This window comes from Hydra vulgaris, chromosome 01 (assembly GCF_038396675.1).
Source record: "Hydra vulgaris chromosome 01, alternate assembly HydraT2T_AEP".
NCBI classification, from domain to species: domain Eukaryota; kingdom Metazoa; phylum Cnidaria; class Hydrozoa; order Anthoathecata; family Hydridae; genus Hydra; species Hydra vulgaris.
In genome coordinates, this window is record NC_088920.1 from 50,256,654 (window position 1) to 50,284,005 (window position 27,352).

General features: G+C 25.4%; 2 protein-coding genes across 2 annotated transcripts in view; both read left to right on the forward strand.

Moving 5' to 3' along the window:
* Nucleotides 1-27,352, forward strand: part of LOC100209077 (structural maintenance of chromosomes protein 4) — a 91,948-nt gene that overhangs the window by 32,032 nt on the left and 32,564 nt on the right. The window contains exons 16-28 of the mRNA XM_065788492.1: nucleotides 1,951-2,112; nucleotides 4,033-4,073; nucleotides 4,859-4,994; nucleotides 11,447-11,507; nucleotides 16,304-16,431; nucleotides 18,941-19,045; nucleotides 19,181-19,307; nucleotides 23,122-23,173; nucleotides 23,382-23,433; nucleotides 23,529-23,614; nucleotides 25,329-25,413; nucleotides 26,382-26,444; nucleotides 26,636-26,809. Of these exons, the coding sequence (XP_065644564.1) occupies nucleotides 1,951-2,112; nucleotides 4,033-4,073; nucleotides 4,859-4,994; nucleotides 11,447-11,507; nucleotides 16,304-16,431; nucleotides 18,941-19,045; nucleotides 19,181-19,307; nucleotides 23,122-23,173; nucleotides 23,382-23,433; nucleotides 23,529-23,614; nucleotides 25,329-25,413; nucleotides 26,382-26,444; nucleotides 26,636-26,809 (1,272 nt within the window). The remainder of the gene's footprint in view (nucleotides 1-1,950; nucleotides 2,113-4,032; nucleotides 4,074-4,858; nucleotides 4,995-11,446; nucleotides 11,508-16,303; nucleotides 16,432-18,940; nucleotides 19,046-19,180; nucleotides 19,308-23,121; nucleotides 23,174-23,381; nucleotides 23,434-23,528; nucleotides 23,615-25,328; nucleotides 25,414-26,381; nucleotides 26,445-26,635; nucleotides 26,810-27,352) is intronic.
* Nucleotides 21,591-22,892, forward strand: LOC136075411 (uncharacterized). Its single transcript, XM_065788494.1, has 3 exons — nucleotides 21,591-22,090; nucleotides 22,204-22,337; nucleotides 22,614-22,892. The coding sequence occupies exons 1-3, from the start codon at nucleotides 21,638-21,640 to the stop codon at nucleotides 22,780-22,782; spliced, it is 756 nt and encodes a 251-aa protein (XP_065644566.1). The 5' UTR covers nucleotides 21,591-21,637; the 3' UTR covers nucleotides 22,783-22,892.

A 27,352-nucleotide genomic window follows, 5' to 3' on the forward strand; every position in this document is an offset into this window, starting at 1 on the left:
AGCACATCTTAAAAAATAGCCTGAATTAAATAATTAAAAATTTGGTTATAAAATAAATTGAATTGTTTGAAAACTTCCCAAACTTTACTCTGCCAAAACATTTTTACACTGGCATAATTATATCCTTGTGCTCAAGTTGATGTGGTAGTTTGAACTTTTTGTAAATTTATTGTTATAATGCAATGTGAAGCTATTGAATCTGATTGAATTCTTTAAATTATGGAATTATTCATTAATCAGTCAGAGTAATAAATAGATTTTGAACAAGCAGGAAACATAACTGAACAATTGTGATTTTTAAACAGTGAAAAAGTCATTTGAAGCTTTTTTGAACAAAAAAAGACTATTAAAGGAAGGCTTCTTTAACATTACTTATGTCTAAAAGTTGAATTACATGAATTTGCAATGCTGTCTCATTTTTCAATTAAAGGATCTGCATCAAATTGGTCTTCAATTAATTTAGTAATATAGTGATTAACAATTTAACCAAGTGAAACTATTGTAGTCATCTCTCCTAGCTGGAGTATCATACAGTATTTAGTATGCTCCTATTAATAAAATACTTTTTAAATTCCATAATGTAAGCTCAGAACAGAATGTAAAATATCTGTATTGCATGCAACTACACCTCCCAATATCAAGTAAAGAGTTTAACTCACACTTTTTTTTTGGTATACAGAGATTTCATTAAAAAAAGCTTATAATTCTTCTAATACTTGGATCATTTTGGATAAGTCTAGAAATTCTAGGCTTTCCAGGTTGAATCCAACCTTCCAACCCTTTATATATTAGACAACCTTTATTAATTAAAAAATTTTAAGTAGCACTTATTGGGTTATGAAAAAGCAATTTTATCATGTAAAATTACATGTTAATAAGAGGTAACTTTTTATGTTTTGTTTGTGTCTCAATATAAAATATTTTATAATTGTTTTATCAAAAGTTAAATTTTTTATTTTAATTTTCGAAAAATTTAAAAGATTAAAACATAACTATGTACTTATGTAATAAAATACTGCTTAAATAAAATAGATGATGCTTAAAACACTGCTTATATAAAATAAAAGAATAAATCATGAACTAATTAAATAATGTGAATTAATTAGCCTGTCAGTCTTTCTAATTTCTAGGCTGAGCGAGTTAATAATCAGTAGTTTATATGCGAGTTGATAATTAGCATTTAGTAATTAGTAGTATTAAATATTTTTGAAAAAAAATTAAAGTTGGTATAGATCTTTGCATAGACTGCAGATGCATTTGAAAGCTTTTAATTTGTTTTATGAAAAAAAAAAATTAAATGCTTTCGCATTAAATTTGTTTTATGAAAAAGAATTATAGAAAATGAAAATTAATAAAAAATGAAAAAGTTCATAATGAGAATTTAACAGAGAGAATTGAAAAGATTAAACTTTTAAAAATGTTCACACAGTATGTTCTTTACTCACACTATGTTCTGTTCTCACACTATGTTCTGTTCACACACTATGTTCTGTTCACACACTATGTTCTGTTCACACACTATGTTCTGTTCACACTATGTTCTGTTCTCACACTATGTTCGGTTCACCCGCTATGTTCTGTTCACACACTATGGTCTGGATACTGAGTGAGAGTGATACAATATGTTATAATTTATGTGATTGGTTTGTGATCCTTATTTCTAATTAGATTGACCATGATAAATCTAAGCTCTTTTTAGAAAAAAAGGAAAAAAGTCTGTCCTAAAAAAAAAATATTAAAAATAAAATATTGCATTACGCTTGAGTTCAAACTTTTGTTATCTACTTGTACTGTTTGTAAATTAACTTGATTTGTAATTCTTATTTCACTTCATAATACACATTTGATTTTATGTTTGTTCTTTTAATAAAGGAAATTAAAAAGAACACTTTTCATGTGATGTTGTTTGATTTCCTTTTTTTTTTTTTTTTTTAAATATTTTTCTTTCAGGGAGATCTTGGTGCTATTGAAAATAAATATGACATAGCTATTAGCACTGCATGTGGTCCATTAGATTTTATTGTTGTTGATACTATGGATACAGCACAGAAAGGAGTTCAATTTTTAAAGAAAAACAATATTGGTTCCACAACGTTTATTGCTCTGGATAAAGTAAGTCAATTATTGATCATAATCCTATAAAAAGATAAAATAAAAACGGGTTGGCATAACAATATGTTGTTGCATAAAGTTTCATTATTTTTATATTTATCAATGTTTTATTTTTCTCTCCCTTTTCTTTCTGTTTTCTGCATCATCATAATATTAGTGTCCTTGCTTCCATGATAGTGCAAATTTTAATCTAACTTTAAACTACCTTTTATCCTGAAATCACCATCTTTTTACATAGTGATACTCAATTCTTTAGTTTTTTAAATTACATGCTCAAATCACCTTAGTTTTTGCTGATGCAATCTGTTAGGTAAGGTGCTATTCCCAATATCTGCCTACAATTTTTGCTTTCTTTTCTTTGCTTTTAGAGTCAAACCACACATCTTTATCATCATTTTGTTTAGATAAATAATTTTATGAAATCATATGTTTATAGGCTTCAAAATATACAATTTTTTTAATTCTGATTTACTCCCAACAAGGCTGCAAGCAACCACTATTAAGTTGGGAGTTACTAGAAAACAAAAAATAAAGTTAAAAAGCAAGAAAATGTTTGACTTAAGAAGTTGTAGGTTGTATGAGTCAGGAAAACATGATGATGGGAGAAAGTTCCAAAGGGATAAAGTGGAGGTAAAAAACTAGATAAATACTCTTATTATATATCTCCCTGCATGCTCTAAAAAGTTTTTAGAGCATGCAGGGAGGTATATATACATAAGAGATAAGGGCATAATAAGCAACAAATTTTTCCTAGTTGTCCTTTTAAAATAATGCTTCTTTAAAAAGTCATTTTTCTTCAAATAAATTATATAAAACTGGTAAAAAACTGTTTATAAATTTTTCTATTAGGTTTTATTGCTGTAGATACTATGGATACAGCTCATAAGGGAGTTTAATTTTTAAAGAAAAATAATATTGGCTGAATAAATTGTTCTATAAACAATTATTTAATAAGTTTATAAAAGCATTTATAATTATATATTTTTATACCACAAAACTAATTTAAAACTTTTTGCATTTGCATTGTGGAAAAGTGAAAAACATTTTCACAAGATTTTATTGCAAAACTTTAAATTATATTTTGTTGAGAAAGAAATTTTTTGTTTAGCTAAATTAATTTATTTTAGGGTGTGCAGTATATCTACTGTAAAATTCTTATTAAAAAAATTGTTTTAAACTTTATTGATAGATTTTTTTTGGTTTTGGTTGCCTTTTTGCCCACTGTAGACTGTATTTACCCCCTCTGTCTTGCAGAGGTAAATACAATTATTATAATAATTATTCTTATGTTGTTTACCCATTTTCTATTTTACTTTTTAATTAAGATCTTAAATAAGATTCAACTTGTGTCTTAACACAAGTTACTTGCTTTGGAATGTTTTTTGTAAACCATGTATTACAAGAATGTTAATTCCTTATCATTTAAAGATTCTAACAGTTCACTTTCAGTATTTTTTTTATTTTCTACTACTTATCTACTACTTTTCTTACTTTTTTTTTCAAATATTAACACTTCACACTTTTTCACATTTTAATGTTGTTATCAGAAACAATTTTACATAGTTTATGTATGATGCTGTGCCATGTTGACAATCATGTCATAATATGAAAATAGTATTAAAGATTTGAAATTTGTTTTGAAATATTATTTAAAAAATGGATAATTCAACTGGCTTTTTACTAAGTTGAAAATTTTCTTATAAAACTAAAAATCTTCCCAAGTGTCTTAAATTAGAAATCCTTGAACTATTTGTCATCAATTATACAAATAAATATTTGTCCTAATAATTTAAAAAGAATTCATAATTTTATTTTGATAAATGTAAATACATAAAAAACTGAATATATAATTTAACTGAAAACTATATATAACATATAATTAAAAACTAAATGAAAAATGACATTAACTATTATTTCTAGGTTAGTAACTGTGAGCAAAAAGCGAATTCAAAAATAAACACGTAAGTTTTTTTTAAAAAAAACTTTATAAAAGTTCTTTATTGAATGTCAATTCTAATGGAATGTCAACATTTTAACAATATTGGCCAGTATTGATTAAATATATGTAAAAGTATATCACACAGGTGATATACTTTTCTTCTTTAAGAGTTCTTTTAGAAATTAATTTTTCTTTAATCTTACTAATTTGAAATCATATAAAACAAATGCATTTAACATTTAATTAACTAATAAATTATTTTTTTAGCTAAAAACAGAAATAACAAATCATTTTAAGACTTTTAACACTATGTAACTTATTTTTTGTATTTTGGTTCCGTTTTTTTTTCTGTGTAAGTCCAACATAGGTTAATAGTTTCTTTCCATTATTTGTAAAGAATGTTGGATCAATATAGCACCAAAATTGTTTGTTACCTGGGCACACTGATATTCCTTAATATTTGCATGTTATTACTTATTCTGTCAATATTGTTACATGTTAGAAGTTAATATTGTCAATATTGTTACACTGTTTTATCGTTTTTTCTTCTTCAAAATTCAAGTGAAATGTTTGTTATTTAACAAAAATTTTAATCAAAGAAATATTTTGTTACATTATCTAGTTTATGGATGAAAATTTTTTATAGTAAAATCAAATAATGCAAATAAGTAATTGTCCATTATTATTTAAATGCATAATTTGTATGTTTTAACTGCTTAAAATTGGTTCTTCACAACATAATTTAAGTGCTTAAAACATATTTTTTTAGAGCATATTTTTAATTGGCCTAATAATAACTCTTTTAAGACCTGAAAATGTACCAAGACTTTTTGATTTGGTGAAATTGAAGACAGAGGATGTGCGCAATGCTTTTTACTTTGCATTAAAAGACACTCTTGTTGCTAATAATCTTGATCAAGCTACAAGAATCGCTTATCCAAAGGTAAAATAATTAATATTTCAGTAATATATTTGTATAAGATAAAATATATAAAATTAATTCATATATTATTCAATAATTAGTTCATATAATATTTAAAAACAAATCTTGTTTTCGCTTTTGTAATTTTTTTTTACTATAAATTCATTTATTACAAATTAAAATCTTTGTTACCATGTGTTGATTTTTGTAAATTGTTTTCATTTTCTAATCTTTATTATATTTCCGCATATAAAAAAAAAAAAATGATAAAAAAATAATTGGTACAATTCATTTAAAAAGAATAAAGATCTTGCCTTACCATAGCTTGTTTGAAATTTGAGTTGTTATGCTTCTATATTATATATATATAAATATATATATATATATATATATATATATATATATATATATATATATATATATATATATATATATATATATATATATATATATCCTTATATACCAATCAAAACAGACTTTTATGGTAAAAAAAGTTTCTTTTAACAACAAATAGGCGACTTCAGCAATGAAGCTACATTTTAATGTCGTGTATAAGTTAAAAAAATTAAAATAATGCAGATTAATGTATATTAGGTTTTATCGTTTTTTAAAAAACCGCAATAATAATGACTAGAAAGTTTTTTTAAATAATAGTGTTTTTGTTTTATTAAAATATATTTTTAAAACATGTGCAGAGTGTTGATACTAGTGATGTACCAATAGCACATTTGTGGCCGATACTGATGCTGATGGATGGGATAAGGCTAAAGCCTATACCGATGAATTAACTAATTATTAAAATTTTGAAAATAAAAAACCATACAACTTTAAATGGTGTAAAATTTTTCATGGAGTCAGTACTGGTAAACAAACACTTGGACCCTAATCAGAGCCAAACGATTATTTTAAAAGATATTAGAAAAACTGAGTTGAAAAAGTATACATTTTTTAGTTTTCTTTACTATGAAAAGAAACTTTCAAAAAATAAATACAATTTTAGAGGAACGCTTTTTATTTCAATTTTAAAAAGAAAGTAGTTCTAAGATAAGCAGTTTACTTTGAATTCTTTATTAATTTATTATTAATTTAGATATCTAAACAACAATCATTTAGAAATATAGAACACTATACTTGAACACATATAGGTAACAACACAAGATAAAGTTATTCTAAAAGCAAAATTGTGGTAATAAAAGTATAAGTACCTGTTAAATTAAACTACAGTTAAACTACAGTTTGTGAAAGAAACTTTTCGTCTTACAAACGTTAAATGCACACAACTAAATAAATTTATTAAAAATAACTAAGTTTATTATAAATAACTAAGCAATTGAGTACAAATACATTTCAAACAAAAAAAATTTAATTTACAATCAAACATGTGTATAAGAAATTAAAAAAAAAAAATAAACTTTGATCTTTTATATTGCATTAATGCGTCATATGAAACCTAAACAAAAAGTTGTAACAGATAAGTAGACATAAAGAAAAAAAAACAAACAAACTGGAAAACAATTTACCTGCTTTCGGTACCCTGTTTCATACTTCAGTTGCTGTCATGGTGCAGCTTGTCGGTGTTGTTTAATGACGCTATTTCATGTTGGCTTTTAGTAAACTTTAGTTTAATTTAAAAGACATCACAATAGATTTAAAATATTTTAATTAATAAAAACATTAAAGATAAAAAATCAAATGAGATATAAATAAATTGCATTTATATAGCCAAATATATTGTCTTGGCTTATAGTAAATTTTAAAAGCAATGAGTTCAATAAATTAAACTACCAATTAATTATTTTTAACAATAGAATGTAGCATCATATTATGATAATTGGATAATGAATCAATTTAACTATATTTAATTTAATTGGTAAAAAACAAATAAAATTTTGATTAAAAAAGACCAAAATAAATCAAATATACAACATAATATATTTAAAAAAAAAAAATTAAAAAATTAAAAAAAAAAAATCACAGAAGAAAAAGCAGCAACAAAAAAGTTATAAATATCTTCACTGATAGAAGACATTTACAGCCTTTTGGTTGCTATTTTTTCTTCGGTGTCTCCCAACACCCTAGTATGGATGAACCCTCCATTTGAAGGAAGGTTCATCCATACCGCCATTACTATACTACTTATTAAAGGACCTCTCCGAGAGAAGCCCTGGGTGTTGGGAGCAATAATTTCTGTAGTGCTCAAATGTTAATGATTCTAAAATTACAAATAGAAGTATATAATAAAAATTATAGATATTTGCAATTTTATTTAATTAAAATATAAAGTATAATCTCACCATTTTCACAGGTAACAGAAGACGATGCTAAAAATATTTAAAAAAAAAAATAGAGTAAATTAAAAAGGGTTAAACATGTGAAAAATTTTATTTTAATAAAGGTGAGTAAAACGCGAACAGTTAAAAAATGTCATATTTATTAAATAATTCTTTCACCTATTGCACATATTTCTCCATACAAAATATATAAAATATAAAACACAGCCCTACCAGTTATGCTTCTACCAGACACTAAAGACAAAAAAATATACCTCAGAATAATCAATAAAATAATATTTACATATATATAAATCTATAATTAAATTTTTTTTTACCTATTCCCCTCATTTCCTCCATAAAGTTGTCTAAAGTAATAAAAAAGATAACTGAAGCTAAAACTAACTTTTTAGTTTTTTCAGTATCTACAGAGGTATAAAGACTGTTGTCCTACGACAATTTGAAATAGAGTTAGGTCAATACAAAAGGTCTGGTGTCCCCACAATGTTCAAAGGAAAAACATCTGTTGTCCAGAAATGACTTTTCAGTTTTTTTATTTAACTTTTTGTTTATTTTTTGTCAAAATTATATTTCATGTGCTTTAAGACAAATTAAATAAAACACAAAAAAAAATTACATAAATATAACCATCAAGAATAAGTCAATAAAGAACAATTTCTAAAATGTGACAACCTACCTTTGACTTCAGAGGTACAGATTTAAATGCTTCATCTATTTAACTATACTAATCATATAATTTATACTTAGTTTTTGTTCCAACTCTTCTTGAAAAAATAAAATGCCACATGGACCATGAATCATGCAAGTTTTAACAACGTCATAAAGATCACGATTAATAATCAGATCTGGAATTTCTGCAGATATTAAATTATTGATATCATGTGCTGTTTCAAGCTTATCATTTGCAAAGTGAAGTAAAATATGAACATGTGGCAAACCACACTTTTGAAATTCAATAGCTTGAACATGTCTTACAACTTTCCCTTATACACTGTGCTTAAATGCTTATGTCATTGAGAAGGTTATTTAATTTGAGTTTAATTACTCGAGTAACCAAGTCAGGTCTATCATTTGCTGTCTGACCTGGATATAAATTTTCAGTTATCTTGCGCCATTTTAGGTTGCAAGTGAAAGTAATAAAAAGATCTTGTTTACCGTACTTTTTAATTATAGCCATAGCATCTTCAAAGTTTTCTTTTAAAGCTCTAGGACTTCCTACATAAGTTGATGGCAAAACTACAACACTCCCTGGTCTAACATTATGATCATTTCAAAGGTTGTTTACATGTTCGCTTCTCAGTTTGTTTTGGTTATTTCTGATGAAAGCATGGCGCTGGCCTTCAATTTTAACATATGCATCAACAGCATATTGCTGAAACAGTTTTTTGCCATAAAGGAGTAAAGAGAAAAATTGTCTAACTGAAAGTTTATAATTCTAATACTGAGATATGGTTGGTATAACCAATTGGTTCACAACCCTGAAGCATGTTCAGGGTTGTGAACCAATTGGTTATATCAACCAGCATCACCCCTTGGAAAAACTAGAGGATAAACCATAGGATCTACATTGGCAGACATACTTGATATAGTTTTAATAGGATGACTCTTGGGTAAATAACAACTTCCCTGGAAGCAGGTGGTGCACCATCTTCACCAATGAATACAACTCATTATGTGAAGGGAGATTATAGCGACGTCTATCTTGCCCTTCAAGTAAAGACATTTTTACAACTGACACTGAGTGACCCTCTATAGCTGCTTGATGAATTTCTTCATCTTCCACTTCAGCCATGTTTTTAAATGCAAGAGCAAATGGGTTCCGTTCACAAATAATAGTTTGCAATTGAAACATTAAATCATTTTTTAATGATTTCGAAGATTGTGATCTTTCCTATATAATTTTTTTTCTACTCTAAATAGCACACACAAATAATTATTATATATAACAAACTGTCATTTAAAATAAATTATACAATAATCTTATGACTTTAAGAATATAAATATATCAGCTAGACGTTTGAAAAAAAATTAACTTAGCAAATAATAATAAAAAATTGTTAAAAACCTGCAATTCTAGTAATAAACATATTACTAACACAGAAAACTAAAAAAAACCCCGTTGTAAACCCTTTTTTGCAAACTTCAATATTATTTCTTCTAAAATATTACTAATGTTTTTAAAAAGTTCACAAAACTTTACAATATTTTGTTCTTCTATACCACATAAATACATCATCTGATAAATCTAAAATAAAAAATGTAACGAATAAGTAGATAAATAAAAAAAACATTACATACAAAAAATGAAAATCAATGTACCTTATAGAGAAAAGCTTTTGTGATTTACCAGAGTAGTAATTGTTAAATATTATTATTTCATGTTAGCTTTTGGAAAATAATTTATGCTGGTACATCATGGTTGCAAATACATCATGATTACAAAATATTTATAGCAAAATCATGTAATAAACAGCGCTAAAGACAAAAAACCAAATTGAGATAAAACAAATTGTATATATGGCAAAATAATTTGTCTTGGCTTTTAGTGAATGATTAAAAGCAGTGATTTTTAATAATGAAATTACCTATTTATCGTTTTTAACAATAGACACCAACATAAAGGTAAGCCAAATGTCTATTAACGCAAAAGATAACAACATCACAACAACAACACACAACAATAGCACACACCATAAGTTAATATAATATGCAAATAACATAATTTAAGTAACATAACATTCATATATAACAGAACTTAAGTGACAACATTATGCAAAATGTTATTAAAGTACAATATTATGTATTATGTATTTTCAGAATAATTAATAATAAAGGCTTGAAAACACCTAGACCTAAAGCAGTAACAGTTTGACACTAAACACTGTAACCCTCTGCTATAAGTGCATCACTTGGCTGGCAAGGTTGACAAATCTTGCTCTTCACGTTTACCAAGTCACAGCCTCATCCATACCCCTATTTTCCTTTTAAAAAAAAAAAATAAAGCTAAATAAAAAACTAAAACAAACAAAATGAAAATGACTTAAACAAATAAAAGGAGTGATCCTTTCTATCTTCTATATATATAAAAGGCAATGTGTGTGTGTGTTTGTTTGTTTGTTTGTTCTCTATAGAAATCCAAACCGCCGGACCGATCTCGATGAAATTTGGCATGGGGGTAGTCCTCGAGGGGGAGAAGGTTCTTAGCTGGGTTTTGACCCCGTACCCCGATCCCCGGGGTCAAGGGGGCCTAAAAATGGGCCCCCCTGACCCCGGGATCAGAGGGGACCATTTTTTGGGCCCATTTTTGTGTACAGATATCAGGTAAGCCAGTTTATATATTGGCCCGGGCAACGCCGGGTAACTCATGCTAGTATTATATGTAATAAAAATGTTATATATAAATTACAAAATTATTTTCTATACTTCAATTATAATATGATCTTAACCATAATTATTTATCTTAATAGGATTCTTTATGTAATATATCTAAACTAATAAATAATAATTAAATTCCAAAAGATATTAAGTAATAACTAGCTTAATAGATCTTTCCCCAATGACCGCATGCATTTTGAGAACGCGCTCTTTCAAATTCAGAAAAGCCTAGTAACTAATTAAAACTACTTTAAAAACGAATGCGAAAGGATGTAAAACGTTAACTTTAGCAATTATATTAAGATATATATATATATATATATATATTTATATTTATATTTATATATATATAATATATATATATATATATATATATATATATATATATATATTTATATTTAAATATATATATATATATATTTATTTATATATATATATTTATTTATATATTTTTATTTATTTATATATATATATTTTTTTATATATATTTATTTATTTATATATATGTATATATATATATATATATATATATATATGTATATATATATATATATATATATATATATATATATATATATATATATATATATATATATATATATATATATATATATATATAAATGCTGCTTTAACAAGCACTTTTTTAAACATCTAACTTTTATACTATTTAATTGAGTGATCTATCTGCTATTTTATTTTTTAAAACTTAATCTGGTTCTATTTGGTACGATTGTTTTGGTTTTATCAGATTACTTAAGAACAATTTTCTCAAACTTTAGATTCTTAACTGGAATTTTATTTATTTAGGATAAGAATAGCAGTCGTTGGAGAGTAGTAACATTAAAAGGAGAGCTAATTGAAATGTCAGGTAAATAAAGTTTAATCAATTAGTATAGTGCAAATTATATTTTACTTGTATAGAAGATATTTTTTTAAATGAAATATGGTTTAATGATTTTTGTGTATCATCATCATCATCATCATCATCATCATCATCATCATCATCATCATCATCATCATCATCATCATCATCATCATCATCATCATCGTCATCATCATCATTGTCATTGTTGTTATTGTCATCATTGTTGTCATCATCATCGTCATCATCATCATCGTCATCATCATCATTGTCATTGTTGTTATCATCATCATTGTTGTCATCATCATTGTCATCATCATCATTATCACCGAGCGATAGTTAAGATTAACTTTTTAGTTAATTTTAAGTATCTGATTAACTACATTACCAACAATTTTTATATATTACTCTATTTGAACTAGCTGTAATTGCAGGTAAATTATATAATATGTAATGATTAGGTTATGTTACATGTAGAGATTAGGTTATATTATATGTAAGGGTTTGGGTATGCAATTTATAACTTGAAATAGCAACAATTTGATTTGTTATCTGAAATTTATTATTTGATATAAACATATCCTATAATATATTAATATTGAATTTAATGCTACTGTTACCCATTTGTGGTTGTTTGACACGGAACTCATGGCAGCCATTACAAGAAAATATGAAAAATAGTGATGCTAATGTCTAGCTTATGTAAACTTTAAATTATGCAATGTTAAAAATTATATCAAGCTTTACAGTGTTACTTTAACTTGAAAATTGCATTTTGGAAACATCTCCTTAATTTTGATTTATAGCATTTATTTGCTGTTTTATAAGTTCTTTTGTTTACTAAATATGGTTAAAACCTTTATTGAACACCTTAGTGACTGAAATGGTTAGCTTGCCGCATTTTTGAACTGAATGGCCGTGGTTCAAATCTTCCTCATAATTGCATATATATATATATCTATTTATTTATTTATTTTAAATATATGTAATTTTTTGATTTTTTAAAATACAAACTAAAACATTTTAGAAACTCTTTAGACATTATATACATAACCATATATAAAGATATTATATATTATAACAAATAAAAGAAAGAGAATTTTTTAAAATGTCTATTTGCTGTTTTATAAAGTCTTTTGTTTATAAAATAGTGTTAAAACTTTTATCTGACAATACGTCTTTGTGGTCAAAATGGTTAGCTCACAACCCCGGTAGAAATTTATTGCGCATACATCACGATAGAAATACCTAAGTTAATAATGTGCTTAGGTAATTAGTTAAGTCTGCGCGTTTTACACATATTAAAGGGACAACTTTGTTTCTTATAGGAAAAAACATTTTACATTCAAGCTTTTATCTTTTTTAAAATTAAATTATGGGGCAAGTTTAATACAAACTTAATAGAAACTAAATAAAGAAAAAAATGTATAAATATGTAACCATTTTTTTTTTTTTAATAGAAGTTTACAATTTTACAATAGGAAGTTATAAAGTATTGAACATTAATCGTTAACTCAAAACAAAGATTTGACAGATTTTTATTCTCCACCACTTAATAAAAATTATTGAAATAAAACGACTATATAAAGAATAAGTATAGAAATGGTCGGTGCGAAATAGGCGTAATGTGGCGTGTATTATATGGGTCATGGTAAGTTCATATTTTTAAGTCTAATAATTAGACTATTTAGACAATAAATAGACATTTCGAGTTATTTCAAATTTTTTAACTTTTTATACTGATTGTAATTAATTAACACATTTCAAGCGGGTATTCTAAAATTATTTAGAATACCTGCTTTGGGTGCAAATATCCGAACCGCTGATAAATAAAGGTTCATGCAATGACTACCGATGGTCTATGTAGAATAAACTTACCAAGACTTGTATTTTCGGGTTCTGACAGCTAGTATATTTAATCTATTTAGTTCTGATTGCTTTTAGTATTATCTTTGCTTTTACTTAACAACATAAAAAGACTGCATAACATTAGTTATGAACTTCTTTTTAAAATCAGTTAATAACAGCAGGTACCACAAGAAGCTAAGCCAAGTACAGCCTGCCATACCAAAAAAATAGGTTTTTTTATTCTTCTAACAAAACAGCATTTAATAGTTTGTTTTTTAATTTTGAAAAACAAAATTGAAATTGAAATTGGTTTTTCATGCAACATGCATCATATAGTTGACCATGAAAGAAACATGGTTTTTCAAGATACATACCAACTCTATCAAATGTATGATCTTGATATACTTGATATATTGTTATCGAATATAAGGCATTATAATTTTTCTTGTAAAGCTATTATGACAACATAAAAGTGTATTTCATCAGGTAATTTCTTAGCGCCACAATTCTAACAAATTTGATTCATTTTTCCTAAATAATTGTAAAATAATATTAATAATATTACTTCTTGCTATATAATGCATTCGCTATTGATTTGCAGCATTTTGTACGTTTTTAATTTGCATAACCACACTGTCTTCTTTTGGGTTCAAATTATCTTCAGCTCACCTAGCAGCATGTACTACATTTGGTTAATTTCATTTTTCCTGAGCTTTTTTCTTTTATTTTAGTGACATATTTCTAACTTGCCTAACCATGTTATCCTCATTTAAATTTAAATTATTTTCAGCTCTTCCTTCAGCATAATTATTTTGGAGACAATTATTTTCAACTTGCTTGACAGCATTTCTATCATTCTGGAGACTTATAATTAATCTGCCATTATTTTTTTTAGTTTGACTATTTTCAACCATGTATGAGTTTCCAACAAACATATTAACAATTGTAAACAACCAAATATCAAAGCATCCTATGAATTTTTTTTGCGGTATTTTGTTGAACTACTGTTGAAAGCACACACAAAAAAAAAGTTTAATAAATAGTATACAATTACCATTATTAAATATTCATTACAGATAGTTAAAACAAATGTAAATATTATTTTACGTAGGTTTTAAAAAACATTTTTCAAAAAACATATTTGTGTTTTTTGAAAAATTATCTATAAGTTCAAATCACCACAAAAGACAATATGCAATTTAAATCAAATAAAAATTAACAAAGTCTACCTGCAAATTAAAAACACAAAGTATAAACAATTAAATTTATAAACTTTGTTTTGAAAATGTATTGCCTTTTTGATAAAGAAATATCTTTTAAATTTTATTTTTAGGGTTAACATTATAGGTAATAAACATAAATTATTTAAAATAGACCTAAAGTTATCTGAGGGGATTTATTATTATTATTATTTTTTTGTTAATTCACCTCCCCAAGGCCCAGAAGGCCACTACAGATGAGGAGGCTACTTAATTGTGGTTATAACCCTCTCTCAACTCTATAACTCCGAAACATGAACCTTGATGAACAAGGCTGCTGCGCGGAGAAACAAGTTGAGCGTGGTACTACCAAGGACGTGGTGGGGATCGAACTCAGAACCTCTCGCTTATGAAGCGAGCACTCTACCACTACACCACTACCGCATTATATGATTGCAAATTTTATAACTAAAATATGTTAAGCCTACAAATATAATGAAATCCTAATAACAAATAACTAATAGCAAAAATAGTCACTGATCTGCCATGCTTTGTATTAACAATGAAAAAAACATCTTCATCACTACATTTAAGACTTGAATATATTTATAGAAACATTTATTGATAAATCTCACATTTGACTATCCAATTGTAGTACTTTTATTTCTTGACCAATTAAAATATTTCAAAAATTAAGTTGGAAATTAAACTTTTAAGTTACAAATTAAATCTTATTTTATATAACACAAATCTTTATATAAGCTAATAAAGCCAAAACCTCTTATTCTACTTATAAAAATATTTATAAAATATTTCTTCATTGTCAACATCAGTATGATTTTTATCATTAACTAAACAGAAAAATCAAAGAATCACCCTATATCAATATACCTATATCAATTCATTAGTAGTTAATATAAAATTTTTCAGTTTTTTTTTATACTTAAACAAATTAAATCTATATATAGTTCAATAATAGACCCATATTGAGTTAAAACAAAGATTTTTTTTTAATTTTAATTAACCTACCCAAGGCCAAGAAGGCCACTACAGTTGAGTCGGCTACTTTAATTGTGGTTACAACCCTCTCTCAATTCTATAACTCTGTAACATGAACTTTGACGAATAAGACCACTGCATGGAGAAACAAGTTGAGGATGGTACTACCCTTGGTGCGGTGGGAATTGAACTCAGTACTTATCGCCTATGAGACATGAGCTCTACCACTACTGCATATACAAATTGCAATTTCTATTACAAACTGGAACTAAAGTGCAACTTAATCTGAAGCTATTAAAAAAGCAAGTTTTGAAAATCCTTAAATAACAATATATTTATAATGTTATTTAATAATTATTAACAGGTATTGTATTTTAAAGATATTTAACCTTTGTATACTTTAATGGCTTTTTTATAATTTTTGAAAAATTTAAAAAAAAAAAAAAATTGCAAATTATTTTAAAGATAATATATTCAAAAGTTTCATAAAGATTGCTTTAGTTGACAGATAATATATTTAAAACTTTCATAAAGTTTTGAAATTGTTGCTTTTATGCGATTTTTAAATTTTAATTATGTTATGCTAGTTAGAATTGTTTTTTAAAAATTTAGATAAAATAAATTAATCAATGCTCAAGCATTATCAAGTTTGCTGAATCTATAAATATCAAAATTAATGGCTAAACTTTGCTTTGGTTTAGAAATTTTATTATTTTTATTTTTTTTCATCTATTTTAATTATATAGGTTTTTTTAGGGACCATGAGTGGTGGAGGAAATAGACCATCTAAAGGAAGAATTGGCAATCGCTTAACACAAGATTACAATCCAAATGATGTCGATGTTCTTGAAAAAAAATTCTATAGTGATACAAAGATGCTTGAGGTTTATTATCTTTTTTTAACTTTATTATTACAATGCAGTCTATCAAACAAGATTCATAAAGAAAATGATAAATTCAATATTTGTTATATTCTCTCTCTGTTTTTCTATATATGTATATATATATATATATATATATATATATATATATATATATATATATGTACATATATATATATATATATATATATATATATATATATATATATATATATATATATATATATATATATATATATATATATATATATATATATATATATATATATATGCAAAATGTTGGGTGTTTTAAGCGCCCAATTATATACAAATTATATAATAAAGTAAATAAGTAAATAAGAATGTTTAAACTCAAATTTTTTATTCTTTTAAATAATATATGATAGATTGAATATTAATTACATAAAAGAAGCATGTTGAAAAAATTAAGAAATTATTCTACAGAATCTTCTGAAATTTGTATTCTTTGCAAAGACTTATTTAAGATATGCCTCTTGTTTTGCTGCACTTTTTTTTTTTTTTTTAATTTCTTTTAAATTTACACCTTTGACTATTAGTTTTTGAACATTTTTACCCAATCTTAATGTGTAATGCGTTAAATTGTTACCAAGTTTAATGTGTTAAATTGTTGCCAAGTGTAATGTGTTAAATTGGCAATGTGTGCAAATCAGCAATATGTGGTTTAGAAATTGACTATGTAGGCAAATTAACAATATGTGGTTTGTGAATTATCGTATATGCTTTATTGTGTATTTATGAATTGTAATTTTTAATGGCAGCATTGCAATTTTTAATGGTAGTGCATGAGAACTCAATTTCAGTGAACTGTAAAATGGTGAGGCATCAATTAAGACATACAAAAGTAGCAGCTTTTCTAATGTATCTTTTTTTCTGTTCTGTATTTTTTTATTTTTTAATTTGGTTATTTAATTTATGGTTTTGTAACAAAGTACCATGGAAGAATTGAATTAGAAAATTATATATCGATTATCATTTTTATTACTGCAAAATAAAAGATTTTATCAATATTTTGCGTTGTTTAATAATATATGAAAGGATTTTTTTAAAACATTATATAAAAAGTTTGTAAGCTTTTATGAAAAATTAAAGACCCAAATGATTTTAATAACCCAATTTATGCAAATTCTACTTAAAATTTATTAAAATTGAATCAAACTTTGAAGATTATTAATAAGGAAGATCTAACTGAGTGGTGCCATGTTAATAGACTTGACATTAGGAAACACTAAAGTAATATTTTTAGCAATCAAAATAAAATAATATTACCAACATCATTATGATAATTGATAAAATCATAATTAAAGTAGTTAATAAATTTAAATTAAGCTCATTATCAACAACAAACTGCATTTTTATGAACACATAAGTAAGATAAAAAACAAAAGCATATAAAAACTTATTCTTAATAAATTAGATTGGTCATTAGAGTAAGATTACTATTCTTTAAAACATTATCTTTAATTACTATTCAATTTTATTAATAAACTACACATGACAAAATAAATACTAAGCTTTAGCAATGCATTATATATAAATACTGCTCAAAATTAATCTTATAAACTAATATTTAAGAAAAACTGTTTTCAAAATCAATCAATAAATTGATGCGTATAGCTTAGTAAATCTTCGTTAGTAATTTTCTGTGAAGTGTACTTTAACTATGTAATGTAAGGATTTATTACAAGAAAGCAATTAATTTATTTAGGTTACTTGATTTTATTAAGATAAAGTACAATGTAAGATATGATAACATTTTAAACTTGAAAGTATCTAATAAACATGATAAATATACATTTAAGAATTTTCATTAATATGATTTATAATCAATGCAATCAAAAAATCAAATTATCACCAAAATTAGTGAATATTTATTTAATTAACCAACATCAATTGTTATGCATAAAATTAATAACAGCTTAAGATTTAATTTCAACATAAACAGGCTAAAAACTAAATTTTTACTAAATTTATATATAACTATATTGATTAAATAACTTTTTTCAGTAAAAAAATTGATTAAAACAAATGACTTTTTAGAATTATTTTAAATTCATCCATTTATTTTTATTATTATAATTTTATCTGTGCATGTACTTAGTTCCTATATATGCTAACTTTATACTAAAATTAGTTTATACTAATAATAATTTAACAACAATAAATTAACTAGAATATATCACAAGTTTACAGGAATAGGTTTTGTGTTACTCATATAGTTGTGAACTAGTTAATTGAGTTTTACTTGTTATTATTTTTGTTGTTATTTTTATTGTGTATAACATGTAACCTGAATGTATAAGAAATAAACCCACTAAAAATGGGTATTTATAAAATTCAAAAAAGTAATATTTAACAAAAGCAGTTTAACTAAATAATTTTTTTTTATTTAAAAATTAGTTTTGTAAATATTTTTTTTATTTTAATTTTACATTCAAAAAAAAAAAAAAAAAAAGGATAGAAAAATAATTGATTCAGCAATAAATCATTTTAGGAGCTACAGCAAAGAAAAACAAAACTTGAAGATACTGTTCATAATTTAACTAAGCAAGTCAAATCAATGGAACATGAAGTTCAAAAACTCAAAATGGAAATTCAGGTTTTTCTTTTATTTTTGTTTTATTTTTTGTTTTTGCATTGTTATTTAAAGAAAACCAATTGGATTATTTATTTCTGGTAGCAAAATGTTAAAACTTCTACTACTATGAAATGACTAAATTTCTTGTTTTCTTAGGCGCTAAGTGCTCAGGAAAAAGAACAACTGTTAAGGGTGCAACAATTAAGTTGTGATTTAAAAGCTGCAAAACCTGATGCTCAACATGAGGCTAAACTAGAGAAAGAAATAGCAATTCACAATAAAAGTAATTTTTCTCATTTTTACAATACCTTATGTGGGTACATAGTAGTACACATACACAGTGTGTGTGTGTATATATATATATATATATATATATATATATATATATATATATATATATATATATATATATATATATTTATATATATATATACACACGCAAGAGGCAAATTAACTCAAATATATTTGATTGCAAAACTTATATATATATAACCCTACTATAAATATATATATATATATATATATATATATATATATATATATATATATATATATATATATATATATATATATATATATATATATATAGTAGGGTGGGTCATTTTTCAAAAGTTTTTGAATTTAGGCTCAGCCATTTTTTTTTATGTCCTTGACTATATGATACTGAGTATTGGTTTTCTTTGTTTTTACATTTTATGTTTAGTCAGGTAATTTTGAACTTGAAAATATTAATTTTATCATAAATAAGTTGTTTGGGCATACTTTAGCTGATTTTATGTTGCATATCATCTTAAACGCTTTCTAAATAAAATCACTATCTTAAAGTATCTCTATTTGATCACTGTCAGGTCAATTTATGATCCTAAATTGCAATAATTTAAGGTATTTTTTACCATAATAATGGGTTTATAGTAGTTAGGCAAAATCGTACCAATTATGTTGTTCAGTAATTTTTTTTTTTTTTTTGTAAGCTAAATTTGGACAAAAATTGCAATTTTAACAATTGTTTATTTCAAAATAAAAATATTTAAAATAAAATATGTATACATGCTATAGAAATAAGTGCAAAGTTGTAGACAATGGCTCACAAAACTCTTGATAAAGTTAGAAGTTAACAAAGCTTATTGGTACAGGAAAAACTTTATTAGAGTCAGAACTACTGACTTTAGGAGATGTTTTAAGTTTGATCTCTTTCTTAGTAGGATTGAAGAAAATGACACAAGTTTATAGCAAACTTCTCAAAAATTGTGGTCCTCAGTAAAATATCTATGGCATAAAGCTAATTCACTTATACCTATTATCACTGATAAAAGAGTAAAAAAAAAATCATTAATTAATGGATGAAAGCATATTCTCTGGCATTAGGTAGAGGAACTTCGTTTTATGTTTAGTCAGGTAATTTTGAACTTGAAAATATTAATTTTATCATAAATAAGTTGTTTGGGCATACTTTAGCTGATTTTATGTTGCACATCTTAAACGCTTTCTAAATAAAATCATTTTCTTAAAGTATCTCTATTTGATCACTGTCAGGTCAATTTATGATCCTAAATTGCAATAATTTAAGGTATTTTTTTACAAATTTCTGACCATAAAAAGATCTTAGATAAACTGTTTGATGTCGCAAGGTGTAAATGTTCAAAAAAATAGTGTGAAGAAGCAAACTGTGATGGCTGCAACCAGAATCTTCATATTGGTTTGCAAATGTTCTCTGGAAAACAAAATTCATGTTATTAAACTTCAATTTTTAAAATCACAGAGGAATAAAATTGGTTCTAAAAGTGCTATGTAAATAGGTTGGTAGATAGAAAAGAAGCATTAAAACAAAAAAAGAATTATCAAAGAAAGCAGATCAAAGCAATAAGAGTTATAATTCAGACTGTACAGTATTGTGATAAATTATCTCAACATAATATAGAGTTAGAATCAGATAATTTTGAAAATGTTTATAAAAACAATTTTTATAAACCAAATAAACAAACTCTAAACACCTTAAATGTAATTTTAATGCTTATCAGCATCAAGATTTGGTATAAATAACAGAGTAGCTACATCAATAGGCACTGTATCATTAAAAGCTGTCAGAGATGCAGGTTTTCAACTTTTGCTATGGATCATATAAAAATTGATAGATCAAAGTAAAGAGTAATAGAGACCTTTAATGAAAAGCATAAAAATGAATTAAAGAAAAAAAAAACATATACAGTGGTGGCTCAAAAAATTAGAGCCACCTCGAAATTTAGACAATATTTGAGTTTCAACTATGAAATTAATTAAAATACATACGGATGTCCAGTTTTTGTCATTTCGCATTGTTAATTACTTTGTTTTGAACATATTTTTACAATGACAACACTATTGAGCGGTTTAGAGTGAAGTTAGTTGCATTATTGCAGAAGATGTCATATTTTAGCACATGTTGTACTGGGCGATAGTTGTGTTTCTGGCGGTTTTTATTTGTTGATTTTATATTTTTACACCAAAATTTGTTTATTTTACTATTCAACACTTATTATATATTCTATTTACAAGTAAGTTATCATTATTTTACAACTTTTTTATCATATTTAGGTAAATTTTGCTGTTTTTTAAAATAATTGGTGTTTTTAAGGTATGGGCAAAGAGAAAGATATTTCTCCCACAAAACTAGGGCTTATTCAAGGATATTTGTCGAGTGGAAATCATTCCAACAGGCAAATTGCCAAGTGTGTGAATGTTTCCAGAGCAACAGTCGATAGGATTAAAAGAAAACTGGACAATAATCAATCACTAAAATTGAATAAAAGAAAAAATTGTGGACAAATTCGAATTACAACGCCTCGCACCGAAAGAAAAATAAGGGATATTGTGATAGAAAATAGGAGAAAATCGAAAAAAGTGCTTAAGGAAATCATAAACAATGAAGGTATAACAATATACTTTGCAACACTTCGGAGAAGAATGGCGGAGCAGGGGTTTAAGGCCTGTAGACCAGCCAAAAAACCAAGGCTCACACAGGCAATGAAGGATAAACGTCTCCAATGGGCTAAAAATCATCGCCATTTTACCACTGATGATTGGGAAAGAGTAAGTACTCAGTTTTTCTTCATAAACACATTAAAATTTAAACAAATACCATATTAAAAAAAAAGAATATAAGTATTTCATCAAAAATATTACCCCAATTTTGAAAATTTTAGGTTTGCTTCTCAGATGAATCCACATTGGAAATTCTAATGGATAAAACCAATTTCGTTCGAAGAAGGACAGGTGAAATGTTCAATGAAGATTGTCTTGTGGAGAGGGTGAAGCACCCGCTAAAAATTATGGTCTGGTCAGTCATTAGTAGCCAGGGTACTGGAAGGTTATACATTGTAAAAAATACAATGCGGCAGGACCAGTACATCCAAGTCTTGAAGGAAAGAATGATTCCTCAAGCGATGGAGTGGTATCCGAATGGGAACTTTACCTTCCAGCGCGACTCTGCTCCATGCCATAAGGCAAAAACTGTAACAAAGTTTTTAGAGGCTAAAAAAATCCATGTATTACCTCAGCCAGGAAATTCGCCTGACCTAAATCCCATAGAAAATTTATGGGAATTGTTAAAAAGGGATATAAGTAAAAATCTTATTACAAATAAAAGAGATTTGATTGAAAAATTAATAAATGTTTGGCACCACAGCGAGGAAATAAAAAAAAATTGTCAAAACCTCATCAAAAGTATGACCAGAAGAGTTGAAGCCGTAATTGCTGCAAAAGGTGGCCACACTAAGTATTAGTGATTTTGTGTACAATATTTTGTATATCTTATTTATTTTTCCTAAATATACGTTACACTTCTATATTTTTGTCATTTACTATTATTTATATCCTATATTCCCAAAATAAATAGTTGTAAATTTAACTTATTACAAAATATAGGGAAAATCAGCTTCAGAATATGAAAATTTGTAAAAATGTTGGGTGGCTCTAATTTTTTGAGCCACCACTGTATATATATAAATATATATATATATATATATATATATATATATATATATATATATATATATATATATATGTGTGTATATATATAATAAATAAATTTTAAGAATTATAATTATTTATATTTATTCTAGCATATACTAAAGCAGCAGAGATATCTGGAAAAATTGAAAAAGAGGTTCAAAGGTTATAGTTCATTCCAGTATTTCAGAGTTTTTATATATATTTTTAAGTATATTTGTTTCTTGTTTATAATTTTTATCTATATCTCCCATATATTTTGTCACTTACCTTATTTTAATGTTTTTGTTTTTCAAATCTTTAAATAACGGGCAAAAAATTTTTCTTTTTTCTTTTTGAGCTAAATTTTATATTAATTTTTCTATATGTTCAGTTTACATAAAAAGATAATGGATATTGGTAAATCAAAGTTAAGCGGTCAACAGGTTAGTGCTTAATTTTTTATTTCTGCTTTCTGTTGTTGTCTTTTATTTTAGACAAAGTATAAATAAGGTTTTTAGTAAATTTATTTTTGACTTAGAGTAAATTGGACTCATTGAGTAAACTTATTGATGAAGTTACCCAAAAGAAAACAAAAGCATCTGTTGCCATTAAAAATGCATCTAGGTTAGCTTTTTTTTTAAATGTTTTTAATATAACTTTTTGCACTTTTTTTTATTGACTTATTTTAAATGTATAAATATATATTTTTTTAATATTAAAATTAGTTCTTGCAACACAAGGGATATCAATAGAGGCTTGCACGCACCATATCATAAGTTCAAATGTTTTATGTGTATAGCTTTTAGAAAGTAAAACAATAAAATAATTTAAAATATGCTTTTTAACAGATGATTATTAAATTTAGTGTATAGGTATAACTGAAGTTACAAAATTTAGTGTATAAGTATAACTGAAGTTACAAAACATCATTTGTGCATAAGTGGTGTACCTTTTGTTTGTGCTATTTGTGCGTCTCTATTCTCAAATAACTTAAAATATGACTAAAGCACGTAAAAATATTAAACATAAAAAAACCATCACTATCACCTAATTGTTTCAATTTATCTTTTATAAAAAGTAGCTTGAAAGTAACTTTTTATCTGTTGAATTTTACCTTAAATTCAACAGACTTACTTGCTCATTGTGAGACTAATTTGAATTTCATTGTTTCATTGTTGGATCTCAGTATTGATGGGTATTATTCTTTGATTTTCAAAGATTCCAATAAACACATGAATATATATATATATATATATATATATCTATATATATATATTATATATATTATATATATACATATATATTTTATATATATATATATATATATATATATATATATATATATATATATATGTATATATATATATATTTATTCCAATTCACCTATTTTTTGTAAAACAGGTTTCAATCCTCTAACTGTACTTTTGGAAATAATAGATTTAGAAAAATTTATTAGCAAGCCTTTTTGGTAATAGTTCTGTAACAAATGTAGCAAACTCATTCAAATGTTATCAACATTTTTTTACGAATTTAATCTTAATGAACTTTCAATTTAAAATTATTTATAACTTTTTAAAAAAACTGGTTGTTTAAGTTTTAACTGTTTTTCAAAAATAATAAAATTAAAATTTTTTTCATATAATGTCTTTTTGGTATATGGACATTTAAAGATGCTTTAAACTCTCTTGTTAGTGTAAAAACAAGAGAATTTTTTTTTTTTTACCATTTTTTGAATTAGAAGGTTCATGTCACTTTGACACGAATACCATTATGCTTGTCGTAGTTTGCACAGTTTTAAGTTTTTCTCATTTTAAAAATAATTAAAATAAGTTTCCTGTAGAATTTTGTATATTTACAAAATTTATTCATTTCACTAAAATAACAACTTATCAAATTTCTTTGCAATTTTAAAAATAAGTCTCCCAGATTTTGGTATTAATAATTTTAAGTTTCTATAACTAAACTTCAATTATTAAGTTAGTTTTTATTTTATATTTAAAACTTGTTTAATTTTTTTTTTTTTTTTTTTTTTTTTTTTTTTTTTTTTGTTAATTTACCTCCCCAAGGCCTAGAAGGCCACTACAAACGAGGAGGCTACTTAATTGTAGTTACAACCCTCTCTCAACTCTATAACTCCGAAACACGAAACTTGACGAACAAGGCCGCTGCGCGGAGAAACAAGTTGAGCGCGGTACTACCAGGGACGTGGTGGGGATCGAACTCAGAACCTCTCGCTTATGAAGCGAGCGCTCTACCGCTACACCACTACCGCATAAATTTATGAAATTATATGCAGAAATCAGGTTATATTGATTTTTTAAATAATTTTATTTGATAGAAATTTAAAAAAAGCAGAGGAAAAAGTTGAAAGTATAGAAAAAGAAATTAAGGAAAACACTGCGGCCCTTCTTAACATTGAACAGGTAAAGTTTTTTACTTTTTTATTTATTTGTGTGTCTAGAATTTACATACATAAAGTTACTTTAAGTATATATGCGTGTGTCTCTATATATGTTGGCATGCATGCATGTATATATGTGTGTGTGTGTGTGTGTGTGTGTGTGTGTGTGTGTGTGTGTGTGTGTGTGTGTGTGTGTGTGTGTGTGTGTGTGTCTATATATATATATATATATATATATATATATATATATATATATATATATATATATATATATATATATATATATGTATATATGTGTTTACAACCCTTGGAATTAGGGTCGGCATTCAGCAATGCCAACCTCAGAATTTTAAAACTTAATTTATTTACTATTTTAAATAAATTAAAAATGGTTATGCAAACGCTTTACTAAAATTTTAAATAAAATAATTAAGATAAAAATGATAAAAAAGTAAAATAATATTTTATTTAAATTCTAAACAGAATTATTAAAAAACAAAAAAAACAAATCAAACTTTTTTTTTATAAATTCAGAACAAATTGATTTTAAAAATACAACATTAAAAAAAAAATTTAATTTTATTTAGTTAAATGAGTTGTTGGTTTTAATGTGTTTTTAAAATGAATTTTGTTAAGTAATTAATGGTAAAATGCTGCGGTTTTTTTTTTTCAAATTTTAAGCATACGTCCAATGTTTAAAAAAAATATTTGTAAATTCTGCGTTTTATGCTAAATATTTGCATTTCGTTGGTTTGTCAAATCCTGTTTCTAAATTTTTTGCTGACCTGGTGCAACCTAAAACGCTTTTAGTTCAGCAATTTTTTGCCGATCTTTTTTTTTGAATTTTCCAGGGGATGTATATGTATGTATATGCTATATGTATGTATATGCTATGTATATGCTACTTTAAATTAATACCTGGTTTCATATTTCAAGCTACTGCTAGAATGAACAAGAAGGAATTTATTAAATTTTAAGTTGTTTTATTAGGTTGAATTAAAAAAGCTTGAAGATGATGCTACTGAGGTCTTAAATGCTGCTCAGGAAGGACAGGTAATTAATAATTTTTTCTTTCTTTAGTTTTGTCATCTTTATTTAGTTATTTTTTTCTGCTTTTTTATTTTGTGCTTTATAACTTGATATTGAGATTCCAAAAAAAAACTTTTTCAAAATGGTACCTTTATCACTATACACAGTTTTCGTTATATTGTACTTTTGTTCTAAACTTTGTAATTTTATTTTAGGAGCGTATAAAAGAAATGCAGAAGAAATTAGAAGAGGCTAAGCGGGTATTTGAAGCAACTGATAAAGAAGAAGGAGACCTACGAAGTAAAGAAATAGATGTGAAACATGAATTACAAAAATTTGAAAATACCCTTAAAGAGAATAGTAACAAAATACGACATTGGAAAGACAAGGTTTAAGAAGTTTAATTTTTACCTTTAGTTTATCATTAATAATGTTATTCCATAATTTTCAAAAAAAAACAGAAAATAAGTTAATTGTATAGGTTTATGAAAATAAGAAAATATAGGAAACAGAAAAAAGTTAATTGTATAGGATAAATGCAGAAATAAATAATTAAAAAATGAATGTGAAAAAAATATTTTTTTATAAGAAATTTAGACTGTTGTAAAGTGTTTCTGTGTTTATAAAAACATGTTTGTTAGCTTGTGTTTGTACTGGTTATAAGCACCAGTGCACAAGAGATAGTTGGGAAGCACAAGGAAAGTTCATGAAGAGAGGAAAGTAGGGTAAACAGAGACTGAAATGGATTCTGGTAATAAGATATTATAAAGTTTTGGTTATTTAGGATAAGATAAGGTGTTAAAGTTTTGGTTATTTAGAATAAGATAAGGTGTTAAAGTTGATGAAAAAATAGAAGCATAATTTGAGGATAAGCAAAGTTTATTGGATGCTATACTCAATTAACTACTGCAAGGCACATAATGTGCATTTTC